This window comes from Protopterus annectens, chromosome 9.part0 (genome assembly GCF_019279795.1).
Source record: "Protopterus annectens isolate FY-2018-M chromosome 9.part0, PAN1.0, whole genome shotgun sequence".
NCBI classification, from domain to species: domain Eukaryota; kingdom Metazoa; phylum Chordata; order Ceratodontiformes; family Protopteridae; genus Protopterus; species Protopterus annectens.
In genome coordinates, this window is record NC_056743.1 from 1,128,981,823 (window position 1) to 1,128,999,824 (window position 18,002).

Sequence of the window (18,002 nt, forward strand, 5' to 3'; positions counted from 1 at the left end):
CCCTACACCCTACTAGAAAGAACAGTGTCCCTGGTACCCATTATAATTAAATCCAGGGTCACTGCACCTTAGAGAAAAGGACATTTCCCCTTGTCTAGTAAGCACTGTCGCTATTCATGCACATGTTCATACATACCCTGCCGCACAGGGGAACACCCATCTGTTGCACAACATCTTTACAAGAACTAGTGTCCATCAAAATACTCATATAGAATCCCAAATTGTCCAGAACTCTCTGTGATTTTTGGTTAGATATTAGCCAGAAAGTAACATCTATGTATTTATATACATTAACTATCTATACAAATTTATTTATGTGTACATATTTATATAACTTATGTATATACACAAGCATAACTATAATTTTATGTTTGTGTATGTGTGTGTATATATATATATATATATATTGGTATAGAATACAAATATAGATGTATAGCCTAAGCCAGATGTACTAAGATTGAAAGTCTGTAGCTGGTCTTAGTGTTCAGACTTTTTTCATTTCTTCCTTTTTGAATAATTCACTTTGGCATATTCCATTTTTGGTTCTCTGCTTTATTTATACTCCTAACATTTTTTTCTGGTTTCTAATTTCATTGCGTAAGCTCTGCACAATTCTTCAAGTTCTGTTCTGCTTAACTTATTTGTTACCACCCCTCATCATTCTCCTGTATTCTGCCATATCCAGTTTAATCTTTTTTTTTTTTTACTTGAAAACTTGTTTTATCTCCCCATAACTATGTTATATATATGGATGCAAAAGCTATTATTAAGCAATTAGCACTTCATAATGAGTATGTGACCCTAATCATCATTAGCTTCCTGAAAAGGTGGTGTGTGTGTGTGTGGGGGGGGGCGCACAGCTTCAAGTGAAAGATGGCCATTTGTCTGAGTGAATGAGAATGCTCTCATTGCATGCTGTGCCCTGAAGCAGTTGACAGCATACAATGGGAGGAGGTTAGGTGCATATAGCGAAAAGCTGATTCACTCAGGATAGAGGCCATCACTGCTCAACTATCACTGCCTGGGGCAATAGCTAAGACTAGCCAAGATGGGTGAAAAAAAAGCTCACTGGGGCAGTGTGATGTTTTAGATGGTTGGGTAAGCAGGCCATAAAAGTATATAACTTCTCATAAATGCTTTAATACTCATAGTATTCTGCCGTCTGTCTGGATTTCTTCCATTTGTTGTTGTGAGAATTAACTTCTCTGGATTGTTTTGTAACTTATTCAGTTAACTGATCTAAGGGCAAAATCTCAACAGCAAAGACATTATACTATTTGGAATTCACTCCATTTTGTTCTTTATTTTGTTCATCGTTAATGTCTTTTTTCAGCATTAGCATATTTGTCAACGCATTCTGCCAAAATGTTAAGGAGGCAGGTGTTGATTGACTCAAATAGACAAATTGCAACATCGGAGATGCAAGCACATGTTGGATAGCAAAAATGTATGATTCTGAGGCATGATTTTCCTTTAGACCCTGCACTTTCAGTCAACTATACAGATTGTATTTATTCTGTTTCACGTGTAGAAAATGTTTTAGGTGCCAGGAATTCAGTAGATCTTATGCTGGCAGCTAACTGCACGGAGAGTATTACCAACATTTCATCTGCATAAAAGGCATTAAATATTGTAAATCTATCGGATTTAATACTGTTAGAAGAAGCTGCAAGTGTCCTTTTGAAGGGCACTAAGTTTGTCCCTACATATTTACATACCCTTGCTGATTTATTGGGAGAGGTTAAAAAGTTTTGCAGGAAGCTGCATTTAAATGTCTTTTTTTTTTCTAATAAGGGGCAAAGCAGCAATGAAGCTGAAGTGACTAGTGATGAATCATTGAAAGACTCATTACTGAATATGTCAATTTATGATAACCCAATTGTGGATTTTGACAAGATTTTGGATGTGGACAATAATAATGACTCTGACCTTTTGAATGAATGCAATGTTAATTTTACAACTGGATATGGTAAATTGGTTGTACCAAAGTTCCCATTTGTTAGTTCATTTGTACCCCCCAAAGTATCTGGAGCTGTTAGCATGTTTGAAAATGTATTATGCAGACAAATTGAAGTTGCTTATAATCAATTTGTTAGGAATTCAAGTATTTATAATTTAAAGAAAGAGCAATGGATAGCTTTAAAGCAGCTACGAGGTTTGACTGCACAGTATGTTTTCACACAAGTAGACGAAGGGGGGGAATTGGGTCATAATGACAAGGAAACATTATAATTGCATGGTATTTGACTTGTCAGATGATAAGGTCTATAAGAAATTGCAATTTAATCCATTGAACATGTTCAATTAGGGCCTACTTGAGTTACTGGAAAGAGGCCAAAGGATGGGAGTTTTCAATAAGACTGATGTTAGAAAGTTATATGTCAAGAATCCAAAATATGTAAAATTGTTTGCAATTCCTAAGTTGCACAAATCATTGACTAAACACCCTAGTAGACCAATAGTTTTGGGGGTGGGAGCATTTTTTGCAAAATACAGGCATCTTTTTGGATTCCCAACTAAAAGTGTTTCTTCCCAGGGTTCAGTCATATGTCAAGAATACTGCTCATGTTTTGGGATGCATTGGTGAAATTCACTGGAGTTCTGTTTACTATTTTGCTTGTGTAGATGTAAAATCGGGAACCTTACATCCACATGGGTTAAATTTAGAAATAAATTGGGATGTTTAAAGAATTTATCTTAAAGCATGTTTTTGTTAGTATATGTATATAGGTTCATAGGTTCATAGGTTTATACTAGGCTATCTGCCCTAAGGCATTTATAAGCCTAGCCCAAATTTTTGTGGCTTACGCCACCCCTTATATGAAAAAATACTGTGCCCATTAGTTTGTTGTGCCTCTGTCCAGCAGTGACACAGAGATGATTCCCGGGGTAAACCTACGATCTCCCATCCACAGGTCTAGATTTCTCTTGAACAGAGTCAGCGAGGTGCTCTGCCTCACATGGACCGGGATTTTATTCCACAGCATAGGGAGTCTCTGAGTGATAAATCTATCCCTCCAGCACGTCCTATTTATATCCGTGCTAAGATTTAAGTCGCTTGCTCTAGTGGTTTTGGTGGATTTGGATTTTTTGAGGTGGAGCATGTCCATTAATTCCGGGTTGGACATGGCCTTGTATGTCAGGCACATGTCACCTCTGAGCAGACGGTATGCGACTGAGTAGAGCTGGAGTTTCTTCAATCTGGCAGCATATGACAGATTTTGGAGTCCCTTTATCCTTTTGGTGAGGAACTTTTGGGGTCTCTCCAATTGCTGCAGATGTCGGGTGAGATACATCCCGAATGGGGCATTGTACTCGATCATTGGTCTGATAAGTGAAGAGTACAGGGGAACAATGACCTCACTAGATCTGGATGTGAATCCCTTCATGATCAGGTGGGCAATGTAGAAGGTCTTTCTAACCACTTTAGCAATGTGAGTGTCAAAAGAAAGGCCACTGTCAATATATATATATGTGTGTGCAGTTGTAGTGTAGGTCTCAAATTTTGTCATTATGAAAGTAGTAAGGAAAAGTGCAATATAAGATGAGTATAGTTGAGTATTTAGGTAATACAAATTGATTTTGTTGGGTTTATTTTGAGAAATGATTAATAATAACAATGTTATTAATTTTTGTATTGGATTAATGAATATTTTATGGTGCAATTTTATAATGCACTTGTATGATATATTTATTAGTCTTTTCTTTCACTTTAGGGTGTCACACCTTTAAACTTGGGTGGTGATTTGTGTTAATTAAAAGTGTATTGAATTAAATGTATTTGCATATTAAATTGATGGAATATAAAAAGGCTGCATTGATTTAACATTTTCATTCCTTGAAGGCTTATTAGCCAAGGTACCAGAAGAAGAACTGCAATAAAGAAAGTGCAGCTTTAACTCACTTGCTTCCTGATTTTTTTTTTTTTTGGAAAGTTTATGGTCCCTTTTGGGATTTGGTGTTTTGCATGACTTTCCTTTTTAGTGTAAAATGCAAAAGGAAAAAAAAACATTGACTGGTGATGCTGTGTAAATTTAAGAAATGTCTCTGCAAAAACAGTGACAGTGGCTTGTTAAACAAAAATGTTGATTTGACAATTTTCTAGATAAAGTGTGTGTGTGTGTGTGTGTGTGTGTGTGTGTGTGTGTGTGTGTGTGTGTGTGTGAGTGTGTGTTTGTGTGTGTTTGTGTGTGTGTGTGTGTATGCCACTTGTGATAGACTAGCACCATGTCCAAGACTATTTTCTTTAAGTTATACCCAGTAATTGCCAGGCACGCCTCTAAACCTTTTAGCACAAGAAATCTGGACAAAGCCAAAAATAACTGGGAGCCAAAGGGCCAAAATCAGAAACAGATTTTAAATATTGCTCTTATAAAAGTAGCAAATTGCTAGAGTAAACAGGTTTTATATTAGCATGCATTTTCTAAAGGATATGAAGTCTCATACTGAAATGTCTTTTGCTATTTGGGCGGCACAGTGGTGCAGCGGTTAACATTGTCACCTCACAGCAGGAGGTTCTCTGGTTCGATTCTCAGCTGGGGTGCCTTCTGTGTGGAGTTTGCATGTTCTCTCTGTGTTCGTGTGGGTTCCCTCCGGGTACTCCGGTTTCCTCCCACATTCCAAAGACATGCATCTGGAGCATTTCTCCCCAGGCCTCCACTGAAAGCAGGCTCTGTGTAACCTAGTCGGACATTCCCAGTTAACAAATGTTAAATAAATAATTTAGTGACTTCAGTCTTCATTGAGTTGCTGGAAAATCACATGTTTTGTGTGGAGCAAGCTAGAAATATAAGGCAAAAATCCAGACATTCTGCAACATTCAGGACAGTTGAGGGGTATGGTGCAAGGAAAGGCTAGATGTTCCCCATTACCCTGAAAACAAACAATGAATGAACAAATGAATGAAAACTTAACTAGCGTCTTTATTCTAGTTGGATAAAGTAAAACAAATCCTGCTTAGTGGCGTTTGATCATATTACTTTCATACATTTCTTTTCTGGTTTAGGACTTTGTATCAAGCAAGTAAAGTAAACCCAATCCTTGTATTCCTAGACATATGCACTGTCTGGTACATATGGGGGGTGAAAAAAACGTATTTATTAAGATCTACAGATATGACAGTAGCTTAATAATGCCATAGTGTATACTGAGTTATTAAACAGAAGTAGCATCTAATTGCTAATTATTAATGTGGCGATCCTTCCTTTTCCTTTGTGCTGGTATTGAATTATCACTGTTGATATTCATAGCATGTGCCTCCAAGTATTACAGGCTTTCTGGTCAGTCTGACAAATCGGTATTGTTGCCTATGGTGAAAGTACTTATTGAGGGATAAATGGGTGATACCAGTCCTCATGTAAAATAATAACCTTATTGTTAATCTTAAACTGACAGGTAGCAATGAGAAGGATGATACACAAGGAACCATCGATCCTATGCTAGGGGGCGAAAGCTTTAGTGCGTCCCTGAAATTCTCCAAAGCTACTGAAGAGTCCGTACTTCAGCAGTGGCCTAAATATCATCATTCTACAAAGATCAGTGAAGGGGACTCTAATCAAATCTCTCTGGATACAGATCCAAAACAGGAAACAGAGACTGTGAGTATTAGTTCTCTAATAACTTTTTTTTTCTGTTTGTTGATATGCATTTTTACTCCACTTCATGATGTTTGTACTGTTTTAATGTAGCTGCCTGTTCAATTTCATTCTGCGTCAAATCCCAGCCTTTTTCAACTCATTGAAGTTACACTTTTTTCAGATTAATGAGATTATTATTATTTCTTCTCAAATTTTCATGATGTCAAGCAAATTTAGTGGTGTGGAACTGAATGTCACAAGCAGGGAAAGTGATCATTATAAAAAGTGATTCAGTATAAATAGTGCTGTTAAGATTGACCTGATCAAATCATATGAATATTTTAGAAATTCCCTACCTGGTAACTGTTAAAACACATTCATATACTTATAGGTTACTGCTCAACCCACTTTATAGTAGGATTGCTCTACAAGGGAATGAGTCAAAGGCAAATGTAGGGCTGTAGAGATATGAAGCCTCCACCAAGTTGCACTACAGTGGTTTACTGGCTAACGCTACTTATAAATGTAGCAGGCCAGAGGTGTGGCTACTGTAAATTAGGCACGTATTCCATTCCAGGGTTTTATTCTTGATTGAAATATCACTATAGAGTGATTCAATAGCTCCCATGTTCAGTGACACTGCTCTGTTCTAACAGCTATACTGACATAATTTAGACAACAAATCTGTATAGGTTAAAGTGATAATGTATTACTTAATGAAATTACAAGAAACATATTTGCACATGCCAAACTGGTAGTAAGAGAGCAACAATAAATGTCAGTTGTATATTCTTCTTTAATGCAGTGTAGTAGTGTTTATTCAGAACTTATGGAATTATTTTTTAATTCCTATTTTTTTTTTCATTATTTCAGAGCCCTTGTCTTTCAAATTTTCTTATTTTATTGTTTTTTGGGTTGCCAAATTATGGAAAGCTTATTGCCTGAGTGTTTACAATTCTAAGACAGCTATGTCACCTTAGTAGTAAAAACGTGGAAGTGGAAGCAGTACTGCAGTGCCACATTTCACAAAGCTGAGAAATGGTAAGCTTTAAGTCCTAGTTTACTTTGAGTCCTCACTACCATTACACCAGTTGTGTAATTCCTCACCTTACCAATTAAGAGAACTCATGTTGCATGTTATGCCATCAGGTGAAGCGAGCACCACTGGTTTTGCATCCCAAACTTTATGTGAAACAGAAAGGAGCTATATTCCGATAGAAAGAAAGAGAAGACAGAGAGAGAGAGAAGAAACTCCATGACATGTATTTACTCCCATTACAGACCTTCAGCCTGTTGCATCAGTTTTTGGCCTGCATATAGACATTCTTTTTTTGGCTGGAAGCAAGAAGGTATCACTGGGCCTTACTTATGTCTGCACACACACACACACACACACACACACACACACACACACACACACACACACACACACACACACACACACACACACATCAAGTAACAGAAATGTATTTTACTTGGAAATTCAGATGGCTTAGTAAGATTGTCATTGCCAACTGTTCTTTTCATTGCATACCAGAAAGAAATATTATTTTTTGATCAGCTAGATGACTTGTTTGAATTCTAAATTATCCCACATTTAGGGCTTGGCATTCCATGAGAAGTTACTGCAGAAATCTCAGGTTTTCTCTGAGATCAAGCCTTACCTTTCAAGAAGATGAATGTTGTTTGTTTTGGTGTTAGTGTTCTGAGGCATGCAGTTATTTATTCCACTGCCTTTGAGATAGCAGTTATTAGAACAACAGCATATCAAATGAATGATTCATATGAAGGCGGCAGCCTGCAATTATTTTTAGTCGCTTGATGTGGACAGTGCTATTTGATGTAAAAGAAAACATGTATGTTATACTTGGGTGTGAGAAACATACCTCATTTACCCTACTGCTTCTAAAACAAAGATCATGCCACTACTCAGATTTCCCCTACATTTTATATGATGGAAATCCCTTGCTTATTTGCTTCAATCCGTTGAAACCAGCAAAGGCACTGTAAGAGGTGAAAGGTCAACAGGAAACTCATGCTTAAAGGAAAGCACATGACTTTTATTAATAAGCTGTCAGTTCTGGCTCAGAATTATATTTGTTTGAGATGAATGGATACACATAACTGTGGAAGTACACACCAAAGCTACCTCCTACATCACACAGACTAAAGGTGATGTCCCTTGATGTCACTTGTCATAAACACACAGATTAACTACTTCCAGTATCAAAGGTCAGTGAAGGTAATGTCACAGTTGATAATTATACTTCAGCATTCTCTAATGAAGATATACAGGGTGAAGTAACTTCTGTTTCAGGCTTATTTTTGTCTCCTTTCCCTGTCAGTTATGATCTACTTCCATGTTCTCCAGCTATGGTTTCTGGGTCAGTCACCAATTCAGTACCTATAACTCCTACAAAACTTCCACAGGAAATGTATGTAAAGTCTGACACAGCCAACTTCAGGGTTAGGGGAGGCATCCGGAACATTTGGAATTTTTATTGATTTATGTATTTAATTTTGCTCTTGTTCTCCATAAACATTAAGCCTCACTCCCATTCACCCAATCATCTTATTTGTCCCCAGTAGGTGAAAGCCATGCAGACCATTCATTCCACCAAGGTCAAGTTATAGGAGCGGTGCTGTCATCTGGTGGGATTAGGGTATATCATGACCCTGTCATTCCCCTCTTTGCATGTTGTCTATGCCCCAAGGGATTGGCTTCCACTGTCAAATGCAAAAGATGAGTCCTGTAGTTTTGCAGGTGGCATCCACTGAGTAGCCCTTTCCCTTTAAAGACAAGTACTAGCCCCGAGCCTTTATGTCCACCACGGACTGTATTTAGAGTCCTAGGCATGTGCCCTCCTCCAAAGAGAGGTCAACAGGCTTTGCCTTGTCATTATAATCCCTGAATAACTCATTCAGCTCCCTTGGGGTAGTAGTAGTAGAACCAGGGTCTATCTATCTTAGTGAGAACTTTATCCCTGTATCCCACGGAGCATGCATTCCGCATGGTTAACCTGGGAATCAGTGCAGTCATTTCCTAGCACAGGAAGTGCTTTTAATGAACACTTTCATAAAAGTGGAGAACTATGCTGTGTAATTTTATGTTCCCCATGTGCTTACTATAATTGCTATATTAGTGGCTGCTGGAATCATGTAGACATTTTACGTTTTTTGGTGTATGTGATGAGATTGCAATTAAAGCAGCATGTCAGTGAACGGTCCCTTTTGTCCTCACATAATTGAATAAATAGTGGCCAAATTAACATGTACAGTACATCTTTAAACCTTCTACACTGACTCACATCAGAGAAGAGAGAGTGAAGAAGACAAGAGTTTTTATAATATTGTGTCATTGTTTTGAAAAAAAATGTATGATGTTTTTTAAAACAGTGCTGTTGCATAATAGAAATGTGGCAGAAAAGTGAGTATTTCATAAATTTTCTCTTGAGGGGGGCTGCGGTTTGATTACATACCCACAGGACTTAAAGCTGCATTTCCACATTATAAGGTGTTCATTTGAAATAATACTGAATTAAAATTTCATAGCCAGCATTCATGTTTAAACTGAAATTCCAGGCTTAAAATTGTAGTCATATCTGTTAACACTGTACATGATACATGTTGTCATTATAATGATGAAGTGTTTTTCCTGAATATTTCCTTTTGTCTTTCAGGATGCTTTAATTTAAAGATGTTGTTAGTCACCTTTTCTTATTTATGTTTATTTTGCTAGTCGTTATGTCTGTATCAGTATCTCTGCTGTATTGTGGAATAGTATGTGAAACCTAAGTAATGCTCAGCTGAAATGGAGAGTGCTGCAGTGAAAATGAAGCTCTCCCTTCAGAATTATATGTTACTAAATGAAGATTCATTGTCATAATTTCAGGCTCCCTGCAGGCAACATTTGGATTTAATTCTTCAAGATCTGAAGCATACCTTTTTCCGCACTTCTAAAGATATTTATATTCCAAACTGTGATGCAAAAGGATTTTACAGGAGAAAGCAGGTACTTTAATATTGTTTTTTACAAATTCTTTAATAATGAATTTAATGCATTGTTTATTACTTATGAATAAGTGCTGAGTCAATGTACATGCATATAACAGGACATTGGCCAATGAAATTAGCAGCCTGGGTCTGGAAAGAGCTCAGATTGTTAGAGGGTTTGCCTCCGGGAATGTTAAACATCTGTTGGCTATTTTCACTTTGCTACTGAGGAGGGCATGACTTAGAATTTCTTGAAACCTTTGTGCCCAATTCTGACAACTTAGGATAACAATAGAGTAAAAGAGACATACCAGACCTCTAACAAATGCTTGCAAAAAAAAAACACACCAGAACTTAATGCAGATTATTACATGTCTGGTGTTTCTGGGATGGACTACTTGAGGGAAATGATTTCAGGTCATATATCTCAAACTGCAGTCATTGAAAATAAATGCAGAGGCTATTGGAAAAGTGTGCACATCCAGCCAAAAAACCTGGACATCTAATTAGCAGTATAGAGTGGCAACAATGACAGAAAATAGAGGCACATTATCAAAGAGAAAGTGTAAAATCTGTAGATTTTAACTATATTGTAAAATTTGACCACACAAGGTCATTTATTTTTGCTTCTGAAAAGGATAGATGTAAGATGTTTGTCTTTTTTCTTTAAATTATTGGTGCCACAAGTATGTTGGTTTTGTACTGTAGTTTTCTGTGTACTAGACAGCTTCAAAAATCAGATTATTTGGGAGATTCAGAAAATTGTGTGAAGGAGTAAATCAAGACTGAAAGAAGAGACATACTTCCAAAAATAGGTATATTATGTGGAAGGGTAAATCAGGCCTGAAAATAGTATTTTTCACCAAAATAGAAAGAGTTGAGAAGTCTGCTTCAGTTGCATAGCACTGTAGTCCTGCATGACACAAGGTACTACCTAAGTTGCTGGCTTTCTGGTCCACCACATGTCCAACAGAGTAACAGACATACCTTGCAACAATGAAAAATTTACATAATGTCAATATTTTTAATTTTTATTTGACTTACTCCTTGTAAAATTTTGCCAAATCATTGAGTTTTGCAATCAATATGTAATGGCAGACATTTGAATTCCAGACATCACATCCTTCAGAAAAATGCATTTTAATGAAAACAAAAAAACATATTATTGTAGAAAGCTTCAAAGTTTATAAGAGCATTTTTTAAAAATCTATCTTACAATTTTGGCCTTTGTCGAGCCATTATTTCTGGCCTTGTCCCTGACTCTTGCACTAAGAGTTTGAGAGGAATTTTAATGGAATGTGGTTAAAAACCATACCTGACAAATGCCTAGGTCGTTCCTTCATTGAAAGAAAAAACTGAATGCCTTTGGTTAACAGCAGAAAAATAAAACATGGCAAATGAAGAAAAGAACTGATTAGTGAAGATTTTTGTTGGCATCAGGTTAGCCATGACCTGTTCTTAGTCATAAATCAGTGCCGAATTGCCCATAAAATTCCCAGGCAACTGATTAGAAGCATATGTAGTTTGTCCATGGCAGGCTTCCATACATTGCAGCCCCAGAGAAGAGTACTGTTAGCATATGAGAATGTGTGTGTGTGTGTGTGTGTGTGTGTGTGTGTGTGTGTGTGTGTGTGTGTGTGTGTGTGTGTATGTGTGTGTGGACATCGTCACTGTGATTTTCTTGTGTCATATGGAGGTATTTTGTGGAGCTGAAGCTGAATTAATCTGTGCTTCTTTCCCTCGCACCACCTTAGTAATACCCGCTAACCCTAACCTTGCCTTTGCTCTTGTCCTTAACCCTAAGCCTGCATTTTACTTTAAGAAATACTTTCTGTAGAACTACCACTGTGCAAGACAGGCACAGACACAACTGCACAACACCAGATGCTTCCCCTTACTTATCCCCTGACTGTAACCATAACCCACAAACATTGAAACAAACATCAGCTCTATACCCATATCTAACCTCTACTGTAACCTTAACCCAGAAACATTCACAAACACACACCCAATAAACTCACTTAACATATTTTGGTAAAATAGATATTGAACAATATGGGTATTCTGTAAAATGGACATTTGCACAAATGAACCTGCACTTCGTTGTGCCAAACTGTACCCACTAGAATATTTCATTCCGTCTGATGAGGATGACATCAGCCATGTGTCACCTCACTTTTTGCTTAAGTTAGTGTGCACTAAAGCACTTGGGAAAGTAACGTATCCCATGAATCCCTTTGTCTTTACCCATCTTCATCATGCACCTGAGTCTGTCACCTTCTCATTTGAGAGAACATGGCAGTCTGTGATTCCTACCATTGGTTTACTAAAGATCCCTTTCTTTTCCAAGCAGGCCAAAGGCCAAATCTTGATCAATATGCAGCTATTCTGCAGTACATATTTCACAACTAGAATATATATTGCTGTGCCCACCTCCATGGCTGTTTCTACTTTTTGTGTGTACCCTGAATATAGGTATTACTATATTACAGTATTTATACCTGTATCCAATAGTTGTATTCACAATGTTTATTTTTCATTATAGAACTACAGCATGTCACTGACTTGTTTCCCCTTACTTATGGTATTTTATTACAACAGCTTCCATTTAGTTCTTTACTCCTTTTTTATGCTAATGATTCTTTATTTACTCTTTCTGTTGTGCTTCCCTGCACCCTTAGTAGCAATCCGTCTTATTCTCCTACCAATTTAGATTAAATTATCCTTAATTTTATATATTTTCTACTTCTACTAGTTTTAGTCTTTCATACCTTTCCACACTTATGCAGCTGGTCCCTTAAATTCACTGAACCTTCTATGTAGTTATGCAGTCATTTAAATCTTATTTAGGCATGTACTATCCTGTATTCCTGTGTCCCATATTTCCATTCTTAATGCTCAACCATCTTCCTCATACTGAAATTCACAGTCCTTTCTTTCCTTACCGTTTTCCCTTATGATGTCAGCAACAGCTATGGTCACTGAACATGCAGAGTTAGCATATACATAGCCATTCTGCTGATAAAGCACATCAGGATGTCTTTATAGAGACAGAGAATAAAAACTGAGATGCCTAATCTCTAACAAAAATCCTAATGTTCAGCATTCTGTTATCAGACCAAAATTGCTAGTACTTTGGTCACTTGCCAACACTACCTTGCAAGGACACCCCATCCTCTGTCTTGACATACTCTATATGCTTATTCAGCACCACCACCAACAATAAACAGTCCTGTTTGCTCATATGTCCAATAGCTGAAATCAGTTCTTTATTGATGACGTTTGTGAAAGCAGGATAAACGTTCTTGAGGTCCAGTACTCATATTTATTTAGTATTTTGTCAGTTCAGGACCAGACAACAACTTAACATACTCTTTATGTCTTACAGGCAGTATTCTGTACTTAATAATATACCAGATGAGATGTTAGATGCATCTATTGTAGCCCTTTCAGTAAACAGTTACTCTGTAGTCCTCTGTTCATGGGGAGACAGGAGGATCAGATCCCTTGCTTCCTTCTTTACCTGCATATACAACAGTTTGCTTGCACAACACTTAACCAGTCTATTAAACTGGGCACACAAACTGGGCCCAGCTCTTAAAATTATGCAGAGATTAACTTAGCTCTCTAAGCCCTCATCAGTCAGCTGTCTTCCCTTATAAGTTTTTTCCCCATCATTACTCAGTGATATAGAGGGTGGTGCCCATATCAAGATTGTACCAGAGCTTAAACCATGGCTGTCTATTGTAGTTCTGAGTAGTGAAGCTGTGGACCTTGGAAGAATTAGCCTATAGTAGTGAAGTGTGGGAATATATACTAAGTCTAAAGATGCAGCACATTGAAGTATGCCACCTACTCTAGTGCTCAGCACCCTTGAAGTTAGTAAGTACAGTTAGCAGGCAGCCTCTCAGCATTGATGGATGCATCCAGCCCCCTTGCAAAGAGTTTACTTTTATGTTGGCATTGCACTTTAGTTTTCATAGTTTTGAGTGTTGCAGTATTAGCTTTTAATTGACATATACTTACACTAACTATATAGGAATGTTGTAGTGCTTTAAATCATCAGAATATTATTGTGTTATGGTGATTGTGTTGTTTGTGGGCTTGTTGACAACTATGTAACTGTTTTGCCATTTAGTTGTGTCTGCCTGTTTTTTTCTCTGTTGTCACCATTTAAACATTGTTTGTATGTTATGTACCCAGGTCTTGACTGAAAAGACCAAACTTCACTGTAACAGAATGAGCTCATATCATCCTCATGCAGCCTGAAATGTAAAGCGGAATATGGATGTAGTGGTTCAAGTAAAACTGCCATTGTTCACCCACTGTAATAGGAATAGAAAGTGGAGTGTGTAAGGGAAAGAGATGCAGCACATGGACAGTATTATGTGACTTTGTTGTTGTTTTTAATCTCATGTAAATGTAACACAAAAGTAGAAACCAAGGATCATAGAATCAGACTGGAATACAGGTCATGTGTCCTGTTATTTCCTACAATATGTAGTCCTTTGTGATTTTGACATGCTGCTATGGAGATGACGTTATGACCTTGTGCAAAAGACACATTACAAACATACACACACAAACGCAGTCAAAGCCTTCTGCTTAGGTATTGTTAGAATTGTAGAAGAGAAAGGATAATGCCAACATGATACGCTGGAGGTCTTTTGCAGAGGGTGGCAATTTGATGCTGGGGAAGTTGAGTCAGAGAGCCCTTGGCTCCTTCATTGACTGGGTATACACTGTATATTGAGAATATTTTTTTATGTATTTCACCTTGGGAAATGATGCATAATGTCATTTATCTGCATGCATTAAAGCAGATACTTAGAATGTTTCCTTCCTTAAGATTGAAATACTGACCACAAGGTGGCACTGCAGATTAAAGAATGAATAAACATTCCATACAGCAGTGTGGATCTTTAAGTGAATGTTTATAGCTATAAGTAGGTCTTGCAAAAATACTAGATAAAGTTAGCGTCTTTTTAAAGTCATGTTAGGGAATTACATCTGGAGGAAAAAGTGATCTGAGACTATACAATGAGGATGACAAAAAATTATATATTCTAGTTGAGCTAAGTAACAAAGTATCTCTGCATATATTTAAATTAAATGCATGATTATAAGTAGGCATTATTCCACAAATTATGTTAAATGGTATGAATGTTGAAATTGTATATACAAAAGTAGTGGGCATCTGATGAAAACATGGGATAATCCTTCAAACTAAGGTAGTAGGAACGTCTGATGAATGACTTCTGTTTATTGCAGTGACTATCAAAAGTTCTTACAGAGCAGGAATTCTTTGTGCCACTCACAGCTCTACAATGTGCAGTAAAGAACTAAGCAGACACAGTCAAATAGGAGCAAACAAATTGGCTGTAATACCATTGCCCAACAGTGGCATTCCTGCTGATGACAAAATAATGCTAAGATATAAGATAATAGTAATGGTGGTTGTCATTTCCCCAGACGGAGCCTGAATATTTCTAATGAGGTCAGCACTCTGCCTGGGCTAACAAAGTAAATAAGTTGGGATCAGTACTCTACCTGGGCTAACAAAGTAAACAAGTTGGGATCAGTACTCTACCAGTGCTAACAAAGTAAATACGCTGGGATCAGTACTCTCCCAGGGCTAACACAGTAAATAACTTGGGATCAGTACTCTTCCGGGGCTAACAAAGTAAACAAGTTGGGATCAGTACTCTACCGGTGCTAACAAAGTAAATAAGCCAGGATCAGTACTCTACCGGGGCTAACACAGTAAATAACTTGGGATCAGTACCCTACCGGGGCTAACAAAGTAAATAAGTTGGGATCAGTACTCTGCCAGGCCTAACAAAGTAAACAAGTTGGGATCAGTACTCTTCCCGGGCTAACAAAGTAAATAAGTTGAGATCAGTACTCTACTGGGGCTAACAAAGTATATAACTTGGGATCAGTACTCTACTGGGGCTAACAAAGTAAATAAGTTAGGATCAGTACTCTACCGGTGCTAACAAAGTAATAAGCTGGGATCAGTACTCTACCGGGGCTAACAAAGTAAATAAGTTGGGATCAGTACTCTCCCCAGGATAACAAAGTAAATAAGTAAGGATCAATACTCTCCCCAGGCTAACACAGTAAATAAGTTGGGATCAGTACTCTTCCCAGGCTAACACAGTAAATAAGTTGGGATCAGTACTCTCCCCAGGCTAACACAGTAAATAAGTTGGGATCAGTACTCTTCCCAGGCCAACACAGTAAATAAGATGGGATCAGTAGTCTGCCCAGGCTAACAAAGTAAATAAGTTGGGGTCAGTACTCTCCCCAGGATAACAAATTAAATAAGTTGGGATCAGTACTCGCCCCAGGATAACAAATTAAATAAGTTGGGATCAGTACTCTCTCCAGGCTAACACAGTAAATAAGATGGAATCAGTACTCTGCCCAGGCTAACAAAGTAAATAAGTTGGCATCAGTACTCTACCCTAGATACCAAAGTAAGTAAGTTGGGATCAGTACTCTACCCTGGATAACAAAGCAAATAAGTAAGTACATAACTAATTAAATACAAATTCATTTCCTTCAGCTTTGATATTAACATATAGTGGTCAACATATTTAAAGGCACCTTTACTAAATACATACATGTTATTCTTTCTCAGCATTTAAGCTTGAAGGATACTCACTACACCTGTTTTTCTATACAGAATGTTGAAGTGTTTGTAGTTTGTGTAAAAGCTGTCATCCTTTTATGTGTACTGACATAGCAGTGCGGTACTTGCGGAGTTTGGCATGTGGCTGAGTGGTTTTCAGAATTCCCTGTGTGCAGTACTATAGTTGCCATAAGTCATTGTTCACACTTTTTTAACATTAGTAATTCCCTTGTGAATTCTGCATGAGTAGCACAAAGACTTGCATTATACATTCTGTCTTGTACTGTGGTGCATTTCTTGTCTCTCAGGAAATAATATGTGCATAAAACCAGAAGGCATACTGAAATAGTGGCATTATTCAATTAACATTTTTTTAAAATTTTATTTACAGTGCAGATCATCAAAAGGACCAAAGAGAGGCATATGCTGGTGTGTGGATAGGGATGGAAATCTGCTTTCTGGGTCAGAAGGTACTGAAGGAACTTCTCAGTGCCAGCGTAGTGAGAGTGATTGAAGGCTGTGCCTTTTAAAAAGTCAAAATGCCACATTAAAAGCTGGAAGACTCCAAGCTGTTTATACGCATTGATACACACACACACACACACACACATATAAATATATATATATATATATATATATATATATATATATATATAAAAGGAACTGTGCTGGACACTTCTGCTTTTACTGCCATTTTGTTGAAAAAAAAAGGACTTCTTACAGAAAAAAATTCTACCTTTTATTTATTCTTAAATTAAAGAAACTCTGCATAGATTTAAGTTCATGTTAATATTTTACGCTTTATTTTTTAAATATATTTTGAAGGGAGGCAGGTATTTATTGTCCTGTATATTCACGTTTTGTTTTTCAATGTGCCTTTGCTGCTGAGTACTTCACAACCTGAAGATTTCTGCCTTCCTTGTCCAGATTCCAGAGTTTGTAAATGTTATTAGAAGGGGGCTGGAGGCATGCGACTTTCGTCCCTGAAATGGATAAATTATGTGACTTGACGTGTGCAGAGAATCAAAAAATCAATGCTGTTATGTTACCAGTTTGTCTGTAATTGTGTGAGATAAGGAACTATGTAGGAACAACTTAATACAGCATAAAGACCAACACATCTCCCAGATATCAATGAATAAATTATGGGACTGCACTTCAGAATTTTGGACTCGCTGAAAAGTACAATGTTAACCATTTTGAACCTGTTGTGGAATGTTATTTCACAATTTTGGAGCAATTGTTTTAATTCTGTGCGCTAGTTTCTTAGTCATTGTTGTTTTGTTGTTGTTTTTAATCAGGTTACAAAGATAAAGAAAAAAAAAAACAAGCAAAAACATTCAGGAAGCTAGGATGCTTAAACATGTTTTTACAGACTATAAACTACTTCAGATTTGGTTTTCATACTAAAGCAGACACTAAGTAGTAAATGCCCTTATTAAGAGTAAAAGTTTTAGATGAACAGCTAGGTGTGATAGCACATGTTTTCCAGTGCTGGTTTTTGTCCATCTAGTCTCTTACCAGATTTATTCCAAAGGTTGGATATGGTGCACCTCTTGATTTCCTTTCCTCTCCTTCCCTTTCCTCTCCTTTCCTTTCCTTTCCTTTCCTCTCCTTCCCTTTCCTCTCCTTTCCTTTCCTCTCCTTCCCTTTCCTCTCCTCTCCTTCCCTTTACTCTCCTTTCCTTTCCTCTCCTTCCCTTTCCTCTCCTTTCCTTTCCTTTCCTTTCCTCTCCTTCCCTTTCCTCTCCTCTCCTTTTCTTTCCTCTCCTTCCCTTTCCTCTCCTTTCCTTTCCT

General features: G+C 37.4%; 1 protein-coding gene across 1 annotated transcript in view; it reads left to right on the forward strand.

Annotated features, from left to right (window-relative positions):
- LOC122811856 (insulin-like growth factor-binding protein 5) overlaps nt 1–17,578 on the forward strand; it is a 34,769-nt gene extending 17,191 nt beyond the window's left edge. The window contains exons 2-4 of the mRNA XM_044083978.1: nt 5,395–5,597; nt 9,469–9,588; nt 16,598–17,578. Coding sequence (XP_043939913.1) covers nt 5,395–5,597; nt 9,469–9,588; nt 16,598–16,720 — 446 coding nt within the window. The 3' untranslated portion in view covers nt 16,721–17,578. The remainder of the gene's footprint in view (nt 1–5,394; nt 5,598–9,468; nt 9,589–16,597) is intronic.
- Nucleotides 17,579–18,002: the final 424 nt, after the last annotated feature.